General features: G+C 41.2%; 1 protein-coding gene across 2 annotated transcripts in view; it reads right to left on the reverse strand.

Annotated features, from left to right (window-relative positions):
- ssh1a (slingshot protein phosphatase 1a) overlaps window positions 1-19326 on the reverse strand; it is a 59266-nt gene that overhangs the window by 17484 nt on the left and 22456 nt on the right. Inside the window, exons 1-3 of one of the 2 annotated variants that reach the window (XM_026939582.3) lie at window positions 15564-16402; window positions 7135-7235; window positions 737-801 (exon numbers count right to left, since the gene is read on the reverse strand). In XM_026939582.3, coding sequence (XP_026795383.2) covers window positions 737-801; window positions 7135-7235; window positions 15564-15664 — 267 coding nt within the window. In that variant the 5' untranslated portion in view covers window positions 15665-16402. Of the gene's footprint in view, window positions 1-736; window positions 802-7134; window positions 7236-15563; window positions 16403-19326 lie in introns of those variants that run through there. The other variant, XM_026939581.3, reaches the window with a different exon arrangement.

Raw genomic sequence — 19326 nt, forward strand, 5'->3', positions numbered from 1 at the left:
CAGAAAACGGTAATTTTTAAATGCAGCCCAGTAATGAATGCATTATTGTCTTATTCCGTATAGATCATTTTTTCAGCAATTTTACAGAAAACCTAATATATTGTGCTATGTCATTTCAAGATATGAAATTATCCATGTTGTGATATAAGATTTTGTCTACATCTCCCAGCCCTACATCCACAGACACACATTCATATTCCAGGATGGAGAAGTAGCACCAGTAATGCGTCCACATGGCCTCATGTCACTGCGGACAGAATTTCGTCATTGTTTAAGTATGTCTGTAATATATATGTGTCTATGGTTAACACCTGTTTTATTGTTGGGGTGAAATGTAATCTAATTATGCTCAGGTCACTGAAAATGTGTGTAAATGGGGCCAAAAAATGTCCTCACTAATCAGGATTGTGTCTGGTCTTCATTAATACTGTAATACGAGGAAAATAACCTCAATGTGCATCTCTGTGCACACTAACATACAGAACCACTAAATACTGTCCAACACACACACACATACACACACACACACACGCTTCAAGAAACATGCGTGAAATGTTGACAGGTTTATTTGGAAAGAGTGTGTCACGTGGAAACTCCTCAATAACGCACATACACTCGAGCGTGTTCTCATCGGTTAATGAACGAGACGAAACGGCAAACAGCCTACAGCCGTCAATAAAACACATTCAGGCATGAGTGTGAATGTGTGAATGTGTGCATGTGTGCGTGTGCTCACCAGTTTGATTCGGTCCTCGGAGCGAAGAATGTTGATCATCACCTGTAGGTGCTGAGGTAAATCTCCTATTGAAAGAGGAAAATACGCTGTTAAAACACAACCCTGACGACTCGACCTCTTAATAAACCAGCTCGTCGGCTCGACACCATGACATACCGCATGTGTTAAATCAACGCAAACATTATGGCAATAAAACCGGAGCAAGATTTATAGAGGTGAGGCACAGCAGGAATGGGGAGGAACGAATGATTCACTTCTCGATGAGTGAGGAGGAAGGGACGGAGACAGCCAGCGCTCAGAGCACTGCGCATCGTCCATACACGCGCTCAAATTTTACTACAACACTGAGGACCTGAGGCTTATGTTTGTTTTTCTTAAACCTAACTCTGGTCCTCACAAGTATGTAAAGTCAAGCACAAACACACACACACACACACACACACACTAATGCAGTGTGAAGATTCCACAGATAATCTTCACAGATAACGCAGCTCTCATGATCAGAATCTAAATCTCTTAAAGAAGAGAGTACAAGATGTACAGATTGTGCATCAACATGTAATACAACGAATAAACACAGTTACACCACGGCCATAGGAGAAACAATGCTCCTTTCTGATTGGCTGAAGGTGTCTTTTGTTTTCTGTTACATCACAGCGTTGTTGAATTCTTGACTCTGATTGGTCAGAAGGTGTGGATTAATTTTCTACAACAGAAGCTCTAACAACAGTCTGCAAGGTTTATTAATGTGCTCTGTTTCTATAGCAACGGCGTAGGCAGGTATTGTATAATGTTGATATGGTGATTGGCGGATTCGCTGTAAGATTCGCTGTAAGATAACAAGCTGTATTTTTTTTTTTTGTCTTAACTTCAATTGAGAAAAAACAGACGCTGGTGAAGGAATGGATGTTTATAGCTGCTATAACGTGAGCGACAACAAGAACTATTTCGCTGATGTTCCACAACATAACCATAAATTGATAAAAGGTATAATGTTATTTTTGATCAATGGAAAATTGTAATGTTGGCATAATAGGAATAAAACACTTCGGAACATGCTGTTAATAGAAAATAATCAACTTTGACGCGGTAACAGTGACTCCGCTTGGAGGCAGCCAGATCACACCAAGATTCTTTCAAAGATTCTACTATTCACTCCAGTTGTTGTCAATAATATAATTTGTAATGAAATTAGAAAAGAACGCAAAATAGAAGCATTTTCACTTGCGCTCTCAGACTTCTGGACCCCTACTTTATCTGTAGTATCTGATGAGATCACAAAATATGAGACCTGCATTAAAATGTGTTTCTCTTTTCTCTCTTTTTGTAGACTGGCATTACGGAGCATACCCATAACACCTTATTGCACATTTCTCTCTCTCTCTCTCTCTCTCTCTCTCTCTAGAGCTTATTCAGTTCTTTCCTTTTCTCCAAGAAGTAACCTAAGACTCTTTAACCTTCTGAACCTTAGAATAAAGAGGTTTGACGCAAGTTACCACCCAAAACCATCCCCCTTTCAGTCCAGAATGTGGACTCATATCTCAGTTCTCTGTTCTTGAGGTTGTACAGAGTTCAAATTAGTCTTCTGAGAGGTTAAAAAAATACAAAAACAAAATCAACCTTGACCTTGCCTCCAGACAGAACCTGAGATGCCAAACAAGCTCTTTGGAAAAGCAGTTTCTCTAAACAATGACCATTTTTACGTTTGTTTGGATGCTGTGGATGTGTGGCATCGCCCCGAGGGGGGGAGGTGAGAGAGAGAGAGAGAGAAGGAGAGAGAGAGAGAGAGGGAGAGATGGTGGCCAGACGAGCTCGTAAATCTAAACCACCGTCGGCGTTAATTAGCAGTTTTGGTTTTGATCAGATGTTGTTTAACGCTCGGCCTCTGTGGCTGTAGTTCCTGCTTTCTGTTTTTCTGGCAACGCTTCAGGTAACCAGAGCAATGATCCATCATTGCAGTAGTGAGTCACGCTGTCGCGGTTGGCATGGTGAAAACGTGTGTCTGAGAAAAGAGAGTGACAAAAACTGTATCTGAACAGAACCAGGATTTAAGGAAGTGGAAAGATGCCTAGTTTCAGGTTTTCTAAACGTGCTAGTAGGAATACACATCTACAGTTGGCTCTTGCTTTTTTTAAGGCATCGTAAACACCTAAGGACGTAATCACACATCAGTCCTCTGTACACTTTCTGAAATCGTCCATTCATTATGAGTGAAAGGTTTGACCTTTAAAACGGGACATTTGATTTGCTGTTCCACGTCTACAAAAGCAAAACAGTAGCAAGCCTTCCACCTGCAGGTTTGCAAAGCAGCTCTGGATCAAAGGTGCTTTTCTGCTGATCGAGCGCCAGCTTGATCCCAGGTCACTCCCTGACCTTTAACCTTGATAAGAGAAACAACAAAACTGACCTCAGGTCAAGGCAAAAGAGCATGTGACGCAACACTCACACAGCCGGACAACACAGGGTCTGTTGAAGTGCATCTACGAGGGAAAATACGACATCTGTGAAAATTTTACAGGGACAGGAAACAAACGAGGACATCTTCTGACATGATTAGAGATCGAGTCAGTTTTGAGTGTTAAAAATCAGGGCACAACTTTAAGGCCTAATGTGGAAACTGGGCTAGAAAAGCTGGAACAGCCGGAAGCTGGAACAATCTGGGATCTGAGACCAAGTTTCCCCAATACAATCTTTTATATAAATACAACGACAGTAATCACCTTATACACCATTTCTGTAAACGATTCACATTGATTAGAAGTTCAGACATGATCAACTGGAGTCTCATGGCATGTCACATGACACACAACCTGTCTCTCTGGTTCTCAAGTAGTTTTGTTAAGAGATAATTATAATACAGACAAACCAGAATAACAGAGCTACTGTAATTACTGTACACAGCTGCAACACTTCCTTTACCGTATACAACGTTGGCTAATTAATAGATAATTATTAAATAAACAGATGTTTTTCTGTTATAACTTGTATCTTGTTTCCTGTTCACTTTCTAGCAGGTGCTGCAACTTTTACAGCAAAGTGAAATATACTGGAAAAAGACCAGGTTGATTTTCTAATTATCAACTGTCCAGTTTTGGTGAAACTGTGCCCCCTATGGCCTCAGATTCCTGTTCTTAGCCGACAGGACTGGAACCAGATGTGGCCTTCTGCTGTTGTACCGAATCCACCTCAAAGTTCAATGTGTTGTGCGTCCTGAGATGCTTTTCTGCTCACCACGGATGTAAAGAGTGATTATTTGAGTTCCTGTACTGTACCTTCTTGTCAGTTGAACCAGTCTGACCATTTTCCTCTGATCTCTCATCAACAAGGCGTTTCCACCCACAGAACTGCCACTGAATGGATGTTTGTTTTGTTGGTTTTTTTTGCACTACTCTGTATAAACTCTAGCGACTACTGTGTGGAAAAAAAAAAAAACACCAGTTTCTGATATACTCACGCCAACCTATCCAACCACAGTCAAAGTCACTGAGTTCACATTTTCCTCATTCTGACGTTTGACGTGAACATTAACTGAAGCTCTTGACCTGTATCTGCATGATTTTATGCATCGTGCTGCTGCCACGTGATTGGCTGATTGTATAACTGCATGAACGAGCTGGGGTACCGGTGTTCCTATTAAAGTGGCAAGTGTATATCCTCCAGTAGTTATGGGAAGGGAATAAGATCTGTAACAAAGCTCGGGAAACAGTACAATCCTGAACAACATTAATAGAGCAAAAACTAAACTAGGAGTCTTTGTGAGTGCTGGGAATAATAATCCCACCCACATCTCCGTCTATCACTGATTTTAAAAAAACAGTTCACTACATATTCGTTCCACTTTAGAATTTTATTAGTTTTTATGTTTTTATTATTGTTTTTATTCTATTTTCACACACATCTATAATTTTTTTTAAGTATTCTATATTAAAATGTTTAGACACTTTTTAAAGGGAACGAATATACAAAATAATATAATATATTATATAATATATATCAAGAAAGAGATTTTTGTTCGTGAGTTATAACAGATCAGTCAACCTGCTTGTTCTAACTGGCTTTAAACAGTAAAATGTAATGAATCGCGCTCATCGTGGTAATTTTAACGAGCACACAGAGCCTTCGAACATCTGATGGACTGAACACTTTTAAGACCGTCAGAAGAAACGCATGCCTCACTCTCTCCCTCTATCTCCCTCTCTCTGCCCCTCGAGTCGCCGACCCTGTCTCCCCGTCTTACTCAGCGTCTCTGAAAATAGAACGAGCGCATCGTTCATGTCTCAAGCTCTCGATTGGAACGGGCACGGATTCAAAAGCAAGACGTAAAACCGAAAGCCGACGACCCACAACAGCGTGTCGCACGGGCACAGTTGCATGAAGTACCGAGATAACATCAGATGAGGTAAGCAGAGTAAAGGAGAAAAACATCCTCAAGGAATATCGACGCAAAAACTCTAACAACAAAGGGCACGGCCAGACGTCCGAAGAGCAGACTGCTCTCTGCTCTGCTGATTACAGAATTCCAGGAAAACAAGCACTAGAAAACAAACTGTACCGTTTGTCATGATGTTATAACCTGAGAGCTTTTTATAGAACAGCATGGAGAGACATTCAAACAAATTAAAAGTATTCTCATGTCCTAAATCCCTTTACGCACACAGAAGCACTCTCCTCACGTCTCCTCGTGTAAGCTGCGCTAAAGCGTTAATCCAGCTAATCCCCACAAACGCACACGTGGACACACACACACACACACACACACACACACACGGTGCTTATAGGGGATGCACTTAACCAGCACTGTGTACACGGCCATCACACCTACACAGGTCCTGTGCAGCATCTGCTGTCCTCACACACCTTCAGGACCCACACACACACACACACACACACACACACACACACACAAAGTTATCTGTACAGGATCTGGGGAGTGAAAGGAAAAAAAAAATGGGAAGGGGTTATGCAATCAGACCAGACACACAGGCTGAGAGACCAAAAAAAAACCCAAAACCGTGACACAGTGATATCAATATTGCAGTAGATTAACATTCTGATTCACTTTGAGTATCATGAGCTTTTTAAATATATAAATATATAATTAATCACTATCTCTTGAGCTCTATTAATTGGGATTCAACCACAAAAAAATGTAGTAGAAGAACAGACCTGAAAATATGATATACTTTTGGATTTTTGTCTTCTTTTTTTTTTTCTTTTTTTTTAGGGGTGAAAATATCATATCACGATTCTCATTTCTACGATACACGGTATGTCTCACGATACACAGTAGCATTGGGTTAATTTAAAAAAACTGTCTGATGATGCTTTATTTAATATAAAGAAAAAATAATTTATTTTTATCGCTAAACAAAAACTAATTTTAGCTCATTAAAAAACCAAAAATCTGTTAAAATCTGTTAAAAAAAAAAGATCATTTCACTATTTTGAAGATTACGTACAAATTTCTAAAAGCAAATTAGCAGCTTACAGTCAGTTTGTGATGACTGACAAACAAACAAACAAAAAAACACTACGTGAATGTTCAGAGGCACTACTGCTTGACACGTTTCGCATGACACGTAGGACAGAGACGATCATCTCGTTTAATTTTTATGTCGTATTGCAGAACTGCAGACGTGCGTCCATTTTTTCCCTACTAATTCATCCTCACTTACATTCTCACACTCTAGTCCAAGCAGCACTCGTCTATTTTCAGTCTAATTGCTAGTGTGTCTAAATATACACACACACATATATATATATGTGCGTGCGCATGTGTTTGTGTGTGTGTGTGTGTGTGTGTGTGTGTGTGTGCGTGGGCTCTGCAGCTAATCTGAGCCAATCGGCTTTGTGGTCTGGCAAAAAAATTATGCTCGTTTCATTCACACATTTATTACGCTAATATTATAATCACGACATCGCTGTTGAATTCTGGATTCTGATTGGTCAGGAAGTCTTCATTTCAGGACCGTCTGGTCTTATTAACGTGAGGAGTGAGACGTAAGAGAGGATGTTGAGGGAACGACTGTTTCTAGCTACTAGAACGTACTTGAGAACAGGAACTAACTTGTGTCCCGTCAAAGAAAAGCTGTAATCGTTGTCAAATTGTTGAAAACGATTCACTTCGGGGTGCTAACAGTGACTCCGCTTCACGTCTCGCTGCATCACATAACCCTGTCACTGATTACACTCAAGTGTTTCATTCTGTGCTTCCGAAGTCTTTTGTGAGAATTCGTGCCCATCCTTATTCCGAACGCTTTAATCCATTCTGATTGGCCGACAGCGTTTGTGAGTCGAATCTGTGCGAGAGAAGTGCGTCAGCGTGAGAGCGCATGGATACGTCTTCCCCTGAGCAAAAGGAAATGTGTGTGTGTGTGTGTGTGTGTGTGTGTGCTCACCTGCATGTTTGTGGTGGGAGTGAGTCCTCTGACCCTGCGCACTGCTGCCCTGCTGCAGGAACAACGCGGCTCCCTTCACCATGAAAAAGCTCTCGCTCAGACTGCAACACAGACACACAGACAAACAGTTCAAACACACTTTCAATCTACAGAGATCAGACACTATTTTGGCTCGGTCTTCTTCACACATAAGGCAAAAAGTTCTGACACACACATTGAAAACCAAGGGGGAAATCCAGCACTGAGTCAGTGCTGAAACACTGAAACACTGGCTTTAATTATCGTCTGGAAGCACGCTGGTTATTGAGCGCAATCCTGAGTGCTGCAAATTCCAGCGTCTTCAAGCGAGACAATGATTAAACAACGACAAACGCACAACACAGACTGATAGCGAATTGTGTCAGGCTCAAAGCGCTTCATAAGTAACAGGGTGTATTTGTGTTCTTAGCGCTTTCCAGAACAGAGAGCGTCTGTAACAGGTGAGGCAGGAAGCAGGCCATCTTGGTATTTGAAAGGCCACGGAAGGTAAACACTCATCATAGGTCAGTTTGGGTTAGTGGATCCTCACGTGAAGCAAAGCTGTAACATTCCTACATCATGGTTATTCATTTTGTGAATGCTTTTTTTTTTTTCCCCAGAGCAATCAGTGGCTCTCTCTTGAATCATGAGCATGCAATCTTAGCTGCTGAGTTACAGACATATTACAGACATACTGTCCCTTGAGCCTTGCCATCATCACAGAAACGTTCAGAAGATACAAAACACACTTCATCTGATGCCTCTATAAGAACATGCTGGAGCAAACAGATATCATCTTTCGCTAGTCATGGGCACAGAGTCACTGAAGCTGGACAGGTGAAGACTGGAAAAAGATCAGATGATTTTTTTTCCCTAAGCTTCAACTGTCCAGCTTCAGTGACTCTGTGCCCATGATAGCTTCAGATTCCTGTTCTTAGCTGACAGGACAGGAACCCAGCGTGATCTTCTGCTCTTGTAGCTCATCCACCTCAAAGTTCGATGTTTTGTGCATGCTGAGATGCTTTTCTGCTCATCACGGCTGTAAAGAGTGATTATATGAATTGTTATTATCCTTCCTGGCAGCTTGAACCAATCTGGCTGTTTTCCTCTGACCTCTCTCATCAACAAGGCGTTTCCACCCACAGAACCTTCGCTCACTCAGTGTTTTTTGTTTTTCGTACCAGTCTGTGTAAACTCTAGATTCAGTTGTGTGTGAAAATCTCAGGAGATCAGCAGTTTCTGAAACACTCAAACCAGCCCATCTGGCACCAACAACCATGCCACAGTTAAAGTCACAGAGATCACACTTTTTCCTCATTCTAATGTTTGATGTGAACATTACCTGAAGCTCTTGACCTGGATCTTCATGATTTTATGCATTGTGCTGTATATAAATATAAATATATATAACATTTTCCTAAATGCCATTTAGGCCTGTGTGAAAAGGGTCTAAAAATATAAAATTTTTGTGTGTGTTTAAAATAAATAAGTGATTTGAAATTAGTGAAGTTCATATATAAACATGCAGTAACTCAAAGCAGGATATAAGATTCAAAGCTGATCAATGAAATTTACATTAGTTAGTCTTCTTATGCATAAATGTACACATTTAAGAGAAGGAGTAGAATATGAAAGTTTTTCTGAATTTATGGGATTTTATGATTACCCCATTTTTGTGTGTAAACGCTCATACGATTGATTTGCGCATAAATCCATTAGAATTGAGTTTAATAACTGAGGCCCATTGTTAATGACCACGCTCACACTCAGCTCAGCTGCAAGCATTTTATCAGGTATTATAGAAAGACGTTGTAGTGCCTCCTCTTGATATTTTCACTACTTAGGTTTGCTACTTTGCTTTGATCAAAACAGCACTGTGAAGCAGAATGGATCTTTTCTTCCTTATAGCTTTGAGAGGAAATAATAAGGAAAGTAATCTAACATTAGTAAACGAGGCTTAGCGTGTGACTAGAATGTGACCAGAACCATCAGCCATGTTTCAGAGAGCAAAATGGTGGCTGAAATATTCCGAGGTCACGCTTTTTTCTTGCCCAGCTGTGGTCGTGACCCTGTGCTGAGTCAAGCTGTTCCATTTTTAAGCCATTGTCTCGCTCTGACTGGACTGGATGTCCTGAGAAACCCTGACCACAGCAGCCGGCAGAGAAGAAGAAGAAGAAGAAGAAGAAACCAACAGAAGCAGCTTTGTGCAAAGAGTTATGCGTCAAACCCTCCTCCTCCGACTCTCCTTCTATCCCTCTCTCATTCCGTTTTTGTCTCGGTCCCTCCATCTCACCCCCCAGCTCTGAAGACAAAGTTGCGCTCTGTAAAAAGATGTGGGCATGTCGGTGGATTACAGGGGCTTTTGTTTCACTCCTCTTTTCCTTTGTTCTTTCTCGCTTTCAATCCTCCAGCAGCGATTTATGCCGTGCATAGCATAAGCGTGAGGTTTTCTGAGAATGTCGCTATGTGAGGAGCAGGAGGGGAGAAAAAAAGAAGCAAGAGTGATGGATTTGACAAGAGACCACAACACACACAGAGAGAGGAGAAAATGACAAGCTGAACAGACTGCACTCACACCCAAGGGTGTAATTATGTTAACAGTTTTGTAGCGAGACCGAAAGCGCTGTTCTGTGTTGTGTAGGTGAGGGACGCTATTGTTTACTGATCACGACGCTGACATTCATAACTTCTCCGGACAGACGTACGTTTCATTTCTCAATGTAGACGTGTGCATCAGGACAGGGATCTTGCTGGAGTGGGAGGTTTTAACTTTCACGTGGGTGGTCAGATATGAAGCCCACAGGACAAAAAAAAGGCCATGTTTACTAACATTAGAGTGTACTGCAGGGATTCCCAAACTTTTACAGTACTAAAGTACTGGGCGAACTATTTCCCAGTACTGTTTAAAGGGTTGCATTCGCACCGACAGTGGGCACTAGGAAGTGACGTAAGCCGGTCGACTGCGACGTCATTTGTGCGCGGCGTTCAACAACGGAAACAAAGAAGAACAACGTAAACAACCGGAGGATGGAGGACGCTGTGAGTTTTTGTTGTGTCTCGTGTCCATCTATCGCTGTTCTCCATACTTGCGGAATAAGTTGACACTACAGTATGTTTACACGGCGTTTTAAATCATGGCGGGTGAGGGCGTTTTCTTACACGTTTGGCCAATCAACGTCTACTTACGTCACAGATAGTACCAGTCGTGCTGGTTAGACCCTGCTCCAGAGTAGGAGCTAATTTGGTTCTCGAAAAAGGCAGTCGGTACTAAAATCACACCCAGTTCCGGAGGTGCCAAAACGCCAAAAAGTGGGTAGTTCCACAATTAGTTCAGGTACTATAAAAAGGTTGGAGTGGAAGTGTACTGCACAGAGCCCTGACCTCAACTCCACTGAACACCTCTGGCATGAATTGGAATGGCAAATGCACACCAGGCCTCCTCGCCCAACATCAGACATGGGTGCCTGAGCACACTAATGCTCTTGTAGCTGAATGAACACAAATCCCCACAGCCACGCTCCAAACTCTATTGGAAAGCCTTCCCGGAAGAGTGGAGGTTAATATAACAGCAAAAAGGGATCAAATCTGGAATGAGATGTTCAAAAAGCACATATGGGTGTGATGGCCAAGTGTCCACAAACTTTTGACCATATAGTGTATCACTGCGTATCTGGCACATCAGAGCCAAATCATTTCCAATTAGCAATTTCATGCGCAGCGATGTTAAACACACAGACGATCTCTGTCTCTCTTTAAAACTTTCAGCTGTCGTCGTGATTGTCGTCATGAGCTGCGTCTCAAATCGAAAACTCTTGAACTTCCATTCAAATTCATATTTACTATTCTAAAAAAATCCAGAAAGCTGGTACACAAAACAGACCTTTTAGTAGGTCTTTAGTATTGAAGCCAAATGTGTTTGAAATTTGAATTTAGAATTCAAACCCCAACTCTAATAGTCCATTTTTTTTGCTGAACTACACTAATCCAACAAGTCAGAAAACTGAAAAAAAAAAAAGCATGTATTAATTTATACATGGCTAGTCTGAATGTGACTCCCAGTAACATATAAAAATATCAGCACATCTTTGATTTTCTAATATTATGCGAGTTTCTCCCACAATCCCATGTGGGTTGGCGACCCTTCATTTGGGAAACCATGGTGTACTGACTGCTTTTACTGCATTCATCCATTGCTTTATCCTGTCTTTGTTGTGGTGGTTTAAATTACTAAATAGTTTATATTTTCACCCAATTTAGTTCATTATAAAATATCACGCAAAAAAAAAAAAAAAAGGCAGAATTCCATTAGAAAGCAAATTCCACGGACCTCTCAGTACATATTTATAAACAAATGCAACCTATTCAAATTTTTAAAAATGTATTCATTATTTAAATTAGTCACTGACAAGCTATTGATAGATATTAGATTTTATCTCTAACCTCGATGGATACACAAGATGAGAATCTCCTGCACTTTTCCATATGATCGTGTTTGCATGTTCAGTTTGGTCTCTGTGGTCGATACTGCACCGTCATTCTGCCTCGAGGCAAGTGCCATGTGACATTCATTTTACATGAACATTTTCACCCCAGTGTTCTGATGGGAAGTTCATTTCACCATAAATAAGTGGAAATTCCCATGTCCAGGACGCACCAATCACAGGCGCAGTCCAAAACTGGAACGACATTAATGCATTTCACGTATTTGCTATTTGGTGAGGTTCAGCTTCGCACTGCAAAATCACCATCAAGAGATTATAAGTTTAAATCCTGACACAACCGTCCATGTCCAGGAGCTGAGAAAGAAATTGTCCGTGCTCTCTGGGTGGGAGGGATGTTACAGTCTCTCTCGCCTGTCAATCACAGCGACACTAGCCAATCGTGGGTGTCTGTGAGCTCATGTATGAGGAAGAGGGCAGATAGCGGTTTGCTCCGAGCGTGTTATGCAGTTGACTGGCTTCACAGGTCTCAAAGGAAGCACTTGTCAGCCTTCACCCTCTCTAGTGAGTAGGTGTCATATGATAATAGAGGCCTGGATGGTGGGTGGGAATTGACATGACCAAATTGGGGACAAAAAAAAATGGGGATAAAATACATAAATAACCAGTTTTTTAACCCTATTCAGCATTTATGCATATTAAGCATTTTTCTATATAAACTTGGTGTTTCTGCATCTCTGTCCGATGGCCTTGTGTGTCACTTTAGCAACAAAAAAACATCCCCAATGCAAAATACACAGCGTGTTTGGACGACATCCTGCAGTTTGGTTGATTCAGGGGCAAACTGCTTTCTCACTGCATCTGAACTGCACTAGGGCTCACATCTCCACCTGAGAGGTAGCTCTGTTCTGCCCAAGGTTCAATTCAAGCCACAGATATGAAGAACGACTGTTGTTTTTTTTTTTCTCACTCTGGCATTATTGGTTTACTGTGTTTGGTTTTCAACACAACTAGAGCACATAAAGGGAACATTCACTTTTTTAAAAAAAAAAGTGTACAAGTCATCACAGGAGGCTGCTATCACACACACCGTGATCTACAGCGAGCTAAAAATACACTCGCTATCACGAAAAATGAGACCGTCAAGCATGTGTGTGCGTGTGTGTGTGTGTGTGTGTGCACTCACTGACACACACACACCAAAAAGCTTTTACAGGTACCTGAGCTATGCTAATTTCTGCACTAATTGCAGGTGGAATACGTGTCAGTTAGACAGACATGTTATGACGGATCAGTAGAATTGCTTAAGGAAATGCACTAATGATAGCAAGCCTCAAACACGTCAAGTGGTTTACAGTCAGGCCTTTAGGTGCGACGAAAACTATCATGTATTACGCTACTGTGAGAATTTGATTCGATTTCTGGGCATTTGCCAATATTTAAGTTTCCTATCAAAGTTATTTACATTTGTATTTACGTAAACTGACTTACATGTAAAGTGCAATTTAATCCAAACACCATTTGAACACTTCGCTTAATGCCCCAAATCAGACTTTCTGACTACAATGGGATTTGACCTCGCGTTTTCTCGGAAAAATGGAAACAAGGCTGGTAGCTTCTATTATGTAAGTGATAACGGGAAGTAACCTATTTTTTGGATGATCCACACCCACATCCATCATCCACTAGATGTCTTACACCAAAACTCTGACCCTCTGACCCCATTCCAAGCAGACCTCACAATCAGATCTCACAATCAGACCTCACAATCAGACCTCACAATCAGACCTCACAATCAGCAGGAATGTTGTTCCCCTAAACACCGCTGAAAGCATCACTGCTATTAAAACAGCACAAAGTATTCTCACAATGAACGCTTTCTGATGTGGTAAATGCCCAGGCTTTGTTCCACAATGCCCTCATTCTCAATGCAGCTCGCTCACAAAGCACGCCTCGGGTCAGAAACTTTCTCCTGAGACGGATTTCAAAAAAATGTGTGTTTGTAGTGTTGACATGCAAGCAGTTTTTCCACAATATATGACTGTGCACTTGGTTCTGCCCAACCCTTCCGTATATTCATTTATAAAGACACGTCGGTTTACAGGGCAATGATGCAGCTGTATTGTCATGTCATACAACGACTTACGAACTGAAAGATGCGTTCGCGTGTGCACTGCTTAGTCCATTTGAATAGACCCCTGATGCTTTTACCTCCTCGGTGTGGTTCTTTAGGCAGGTCTGAATAAGGCAATTAGACTCAGATGTAGATTAAACTGGTCCGAGAGCATCTGAGCAAGGTGATCTCAGTCCACTTCCAGGTAAACTCTACCGTGTTTTGACTATGAATCGACACAGCTGCAAGAAGTGCACCCAACGTGACGTGAATTTTCAGCTGCAGCATTTCAACTTACATAATTTCAACTTATATAATTATCTCATCATTTGTTTAGCCGGCTAACACCAGCGCTGTGATTTATATGCTCTATAACGTCAGCGGTTATTATTACGCTCATTAAAAATGAGTGTAAGGCGTTGTGTGCACACAATAGTATAAACGAGCATGGCAGAGAAACTGTCCAAAACAAGAGCACTTCAGATCAGCGAGCACTGAGCACTGAGACACACGCGCTTCCTTTCCATTCGCTTCCATTTTTAAGACATTGTGGGTGGGGATAAGATGGATATTTCCATGGCTATGATTGGTTGCTCTCAAGCAATCCTCTTTCTTCTGGACACGGACCTTGATCTCATTTAAAAATTCCCAAAATGGCAGAGACGAATCAGGTTAATGTATTTGTAAAAGCACAAAATGAGTTTATTGCATTCTTCTACAAAGGTAAATAAACAAAACCTGAACTTTTGAGGAAAATTTGAAGTAGGGGGCATTTACATTCTTCAGCTGAACAAATAAATAAAAATGGTGGCCTTACTTGCTCATGTTAGCGCCAGACTTAGTTCAGCTGAAGATGTAGTTGAAGTTCTCTTTTACCTCTGCCATTTTGGGAACAATAAATGAGATCGAGTTCTGGTTCCAGAAGAAAGCGTATCGGTCGAGAGTGACCAATCACAGCCGTGACAACACACTTCTTACCGCCACCCCCAAGGTTTCAAAAATGAGCTCACAAGTAAAGTGTACACCATATGAGCGAGGGAACGGTGGTACACGTGTCTCAGTGCTCGCGTATCTGCAACCGTCTTGTGAAAGCGTGCAACACTTTCTCTGCACGCTTGCTTCTTCTTCTACTTCTACTACTCCAGAGTTCCTGGTTTACTCATGACCATGGGTTACTCTCTTTATTTAGTTTCTCATGTCCATATGGGTTTCTTCCGTGTTCTTCGGTTTCATCCCACCTTCCAAAAACTGTTAAGTGAACTGGCTATGCTACATTGCCGCTAGGTTTGAAGCAATGTGTGAATGTGTGTATGCGCGGTGCCCTTGAATGAATTCACATCTCATCCAGGGTGTACTCCCGCCTCGCACCCAGCATTCCCAAAATAGTCCCTGGATTCTCAAGTGTACTGTATTGTCCAAAGCTCTTGGGCTCATGTAAAGAAACTCTGTTCAGCACTTCAAAAATAGCATTAAAGAAACATTTCTACATATATAAATCAGTATTCAGAAAAAAACTGCATCGGTGGTTCACTGTGGCTCCGTTTAATGAGGAACCAGACTAGTTTTTCCAGCATATTGGAGATCCTGCCATAGTTCTTCAGGAAACCTAGGCTTCTTCAAGATTTTATTTCAGATAAATCCTCCATCTATGCCATATATTAATATGTCACTGTATTTAATGTATTTGTATATAATCCTTTATCTGTAACATTTAACTTTTTGAAGGTATGTTTGGAAATGTTAAACCGTATTAAGACAGTAACGCAGATGACACGAAACAAACAACAAAGACGAAACTTGTATAAAATAATGAGGGTGCCTAAGAGCTTTGCACAGTCCTCGAACATCACTTAACTCACATGCGGTAGATCTCGCGCTGCGTGAGCACGGCGTTCTCCACGAAGTACGGCAGCATGGTGGTGAGCGTGACCCGCCGGTGCCAGTCCAGAGCCAGGTGCATCCTGCTGGACGGCCGCAGCTCCAAACAGCCAGCCCACAACACGGCGAGAGATGGACGAGACCGTCAGAAACAGAGACAATGTGTGTGTGTGTGTGTGAGGGAGAGAGAGAGAGAGCGAGAGAGAGCGAGAGAGTGTGAGAGTGTGAGAGTGTGTGTGGATTCCGGCAGAATGAATGTGTTCCTGCTTGAGCAAGTTCCTTGTAGGCTGGGAATGTGTTGTCACTCCTCCCTCCCTCCTTCTCTCTCTCTCTCTCTCTCTCTCTCAATAGGAGGACAGGAAGATAAACCTGCTTTGCTGTCCTCAGCCTGAGTGACTGGTGGAATCTCCACCCCAAAGCCTGAGGTGGGCCGTGTGTGTGTGTGTGTGTGTGTGTGTGCTGCCTTGTCCTCAAACACACACACACTCAACCCTGAGTGCTGATCTGGCAGTGTAAAGAAAATCCAATAGGGTTCTCTGAGTCTTTCCAAATGAGACGTCCAAATACAGAGACTTCCTGGATTTACTGTAGCACGAGAAAACGCCGCTCTTCTGAACTCACTTCACCCGGACGAAGGGAAAAAAATAAATAACCAGCCAAGTGAAATAATTCCTTAGTGATCTTCTCAGGCGCAGAGGACACAAGACGTCTGGCTTGCTGCCTGCTTCTAGTGTCCAGACTACAGGTGCCATTAAATCTCATTAGGACACAAAGACATGGGAGGAGATTCCCAGAATGCATGAGTAAGACAAACGAATCGTGAAAGAAATGTTCAGTTATTTGCCTGTCAGCTGAGAGGAAAGTTCTGTCCCAGCACTCTCGCTCGCTTACACACACACACACACACACACACACACACACACACACAGATATCTTAAAGCTGATAAGACTGCACTGAAGGAAAGCAGAGCTGACAAAGAGGGAGAGAAATGGAGAAAAAGACGAGGGAACAAACGTTTATAGCTGCTATAATGTAAGTGATAACATTAAACGTAACCATAAATGGATAAAAAGTATAACGTGTTGTTCTTGAATTAATAAAAGAACTGTAATTGTTGGCAAATTGCTGTGGGATAAGAGGAATAAAACATGCTGTTACTGAAAGGAACACTAACAACTTTTTACACCTCTTGGAAACACAAAGTCTCTGGTAGTAAAAGCCCATACATCTGATGTGTGTAATAAATATAAACCCTCATTCACATTTTTTTTAATGTGAATGAGGAACTCAGCAGGAGCATACCGTCAGGTCCATAATTATTTGGACAGTGACACAATTTTTGTAATTTTGAAGCAATCAAGATGTGACTGAAGTCTAGACTTTCAGATTAACTTGTACCAGAATGATGGGAAGAGAAAAATATGGAGAAGGAAAGGAAGGGCTCATGATCCAAAGCATACCACATCATCTGTCAAACATGTGGAGGCAGTGTTATGGCACAGGCATGTATGTCTGCTAATGAAACTGGGTCACTGGTGTTTATTGATGATGTGACTGCTGATAGAAGTAGCAGGATGAATTCTGAAGTGTATAGAGCTATACTTTCTGCTCAGACTCAGTCAAATGCTGAAAAACTGATAGCGCTTCACAGTACAGATGGATACCGACCCAAAACATACTGAGAAAGCAACCCAAGAGCTTCTTAAAGCAAAGAAATGGAAGAAATGTTCTTAAATGGTCGAGTTGGTCACCTGACCTCAACCCCATTGAGCTGCTTTTCACTTACTGAAGACAAAACTGAAGGCAGAATGACCCACAAACAAGCAGCAACTGAAGGAAGCTGCAGTAAAGGTCTGGCAAAACATCTCAAAGGAGGAAACTCAGCATTTGGTGATGTTCATGGGTTCCAGACTTCAGGCAGTTACTGACTGCAAAGGATTTGCGTCCAAGTATTAAAAATAATTCTAATATTTATGATTGTTAGTTTGTCCAATTACTTTTGAGCCTGTGAAAACAGTTCCTAAACGGGTAATGCAATATTTTTGTTAAACCCCTTGAATTAAAGCTGAAAGACTACACTTCAGTCACATCTTGATTGCTTCATTTCAAATCCACTGTGGTGGTGTACAGAGGCAAAAATACGAAAATTGTGTCACTGTCCAAACACTTATGGACCAGACCGTATCTTCCATTATGATTACAAACACATCAGGATTCTAATAACACACGACCCTATGACTATTATCTCGAAGGTGGAAGATCTATTCATTCTCCCATGACTCACAGGACAAAGCACATTGCCGTGACCGCCGCTAAATGACCTCGATCTTATTACTTTCTGCTACGTAAGCAAGATGTTCTTGTTTTTGCATTCCTGCACAGTACGACCGTTCCTGGCTTGATATAACCTAAGGGCAGGTGCACAATGCACGAGTTCTGACAGGATCACGGCGTCGAGAGAACATGAGCACTAGCGCACACGTCACGAGTCAGTTCACCTGTCGGGTATCATAACATTCACGGTTTACTGAGGTTTCATTCCAAACTGCGTGCCGCTATGATAAACAATGTGCCAAAACACTACACTAAATATGCTATATACAAGCCTTGACATATTACTGATAACTTATTCCACAACATTTCAAATTTCTCTATTCTGATTAGTCAGAAGGTGTTGATTAATTTTCCAGCTGTAATTCAAAATATTTATATTACACTAATACTAATAGTAGCACTTCTTTTCAGCATTTTTGGAAGGAGTCTCCAGTGTCAGAGGTACAGCTGTTTTCCAACACGGGAGAGTCTTTAGTACGGATGAGTTCACGCTTTCACAGTAACATAAACAGCATTTATTCGTCTTATTAACTTCTAAAGAAAGGGGGAAAAAAAGAGTCTGGTGAGGGAATGACTATTTATAGCTGCTATAATGTAAGTGATAACAGGAACTAACTTGTTTCTTGGACGTTCTACAACATTAAACGTAACTATAAACATAAAAAGTATGATGTGTTGTTCTTTAATTAATAAAGGAATTGTAATTGTTGGCAAACTGCTGTGGTATAAGATAAATAAACCACTGCTGTTAATCAAAAATAATCAATTTTGTGGTAGGACCAGTAAATTTACTTCGCGTCATTGATTATTTTCCTATAATAGCACACCCTCGAGTGTTTTGTTACTTACACGCTATTTCATAGACATATATACAGATATTTGGGGCAGGATTAGCTTGCTAACTACTAACGTGACATAATTCAATAAACACTAGCTTGCCCTTTTCATAGAGCTTATACATCTTTAAAAACCCACTAAGAAGCGCTTTGAGTTACAATCCATATATATGATTGATGATATTTTACAGAAAACTTGTTATTATTAAGCTAACTAGAAAATGTGACTCTCCAAACCGCCAGAATGCTGATATTACATTTCATATACAGCGGGAGGGGAAAAATCATAAATATATTTGCAAGTGAAAGCTCCAATGTGGTTATGTAGTCTGTGTTTTGGTTGCCCAGAAACCTAACGTATTGTGGTAGCTAATGTAGTGTAATGAAATGAACTATAGCTAGTTAGCTAGATAAATGCATTATTACAGACTAACAGTAACCAACCATTATATCATTATCATTATCAGGAAGTTTATCCTCATATCTCACCTAAAAGATACTATTTGAGTCCGGAAAGCGTCCACTCTGACTTTATCATGGGAAATTGGCCATATCATACCCAGGGAGTATTGT

This window comes from Pangasianodon hypophthalmus, chromosome 24 (assembly GCF_027358585.1).
Source record: "Pangasianodon hypophthalmus isolate fPanHyp1 chromosome 24, fPanHyp1.pri, whole genome shotgun sequence".
NCBI lineage: Eukaryota > Metazoa > Chordata > Actinopteri > Siluriformes > Pangasiidae > Pangasianodon > Pangasianodon hypophthalmus.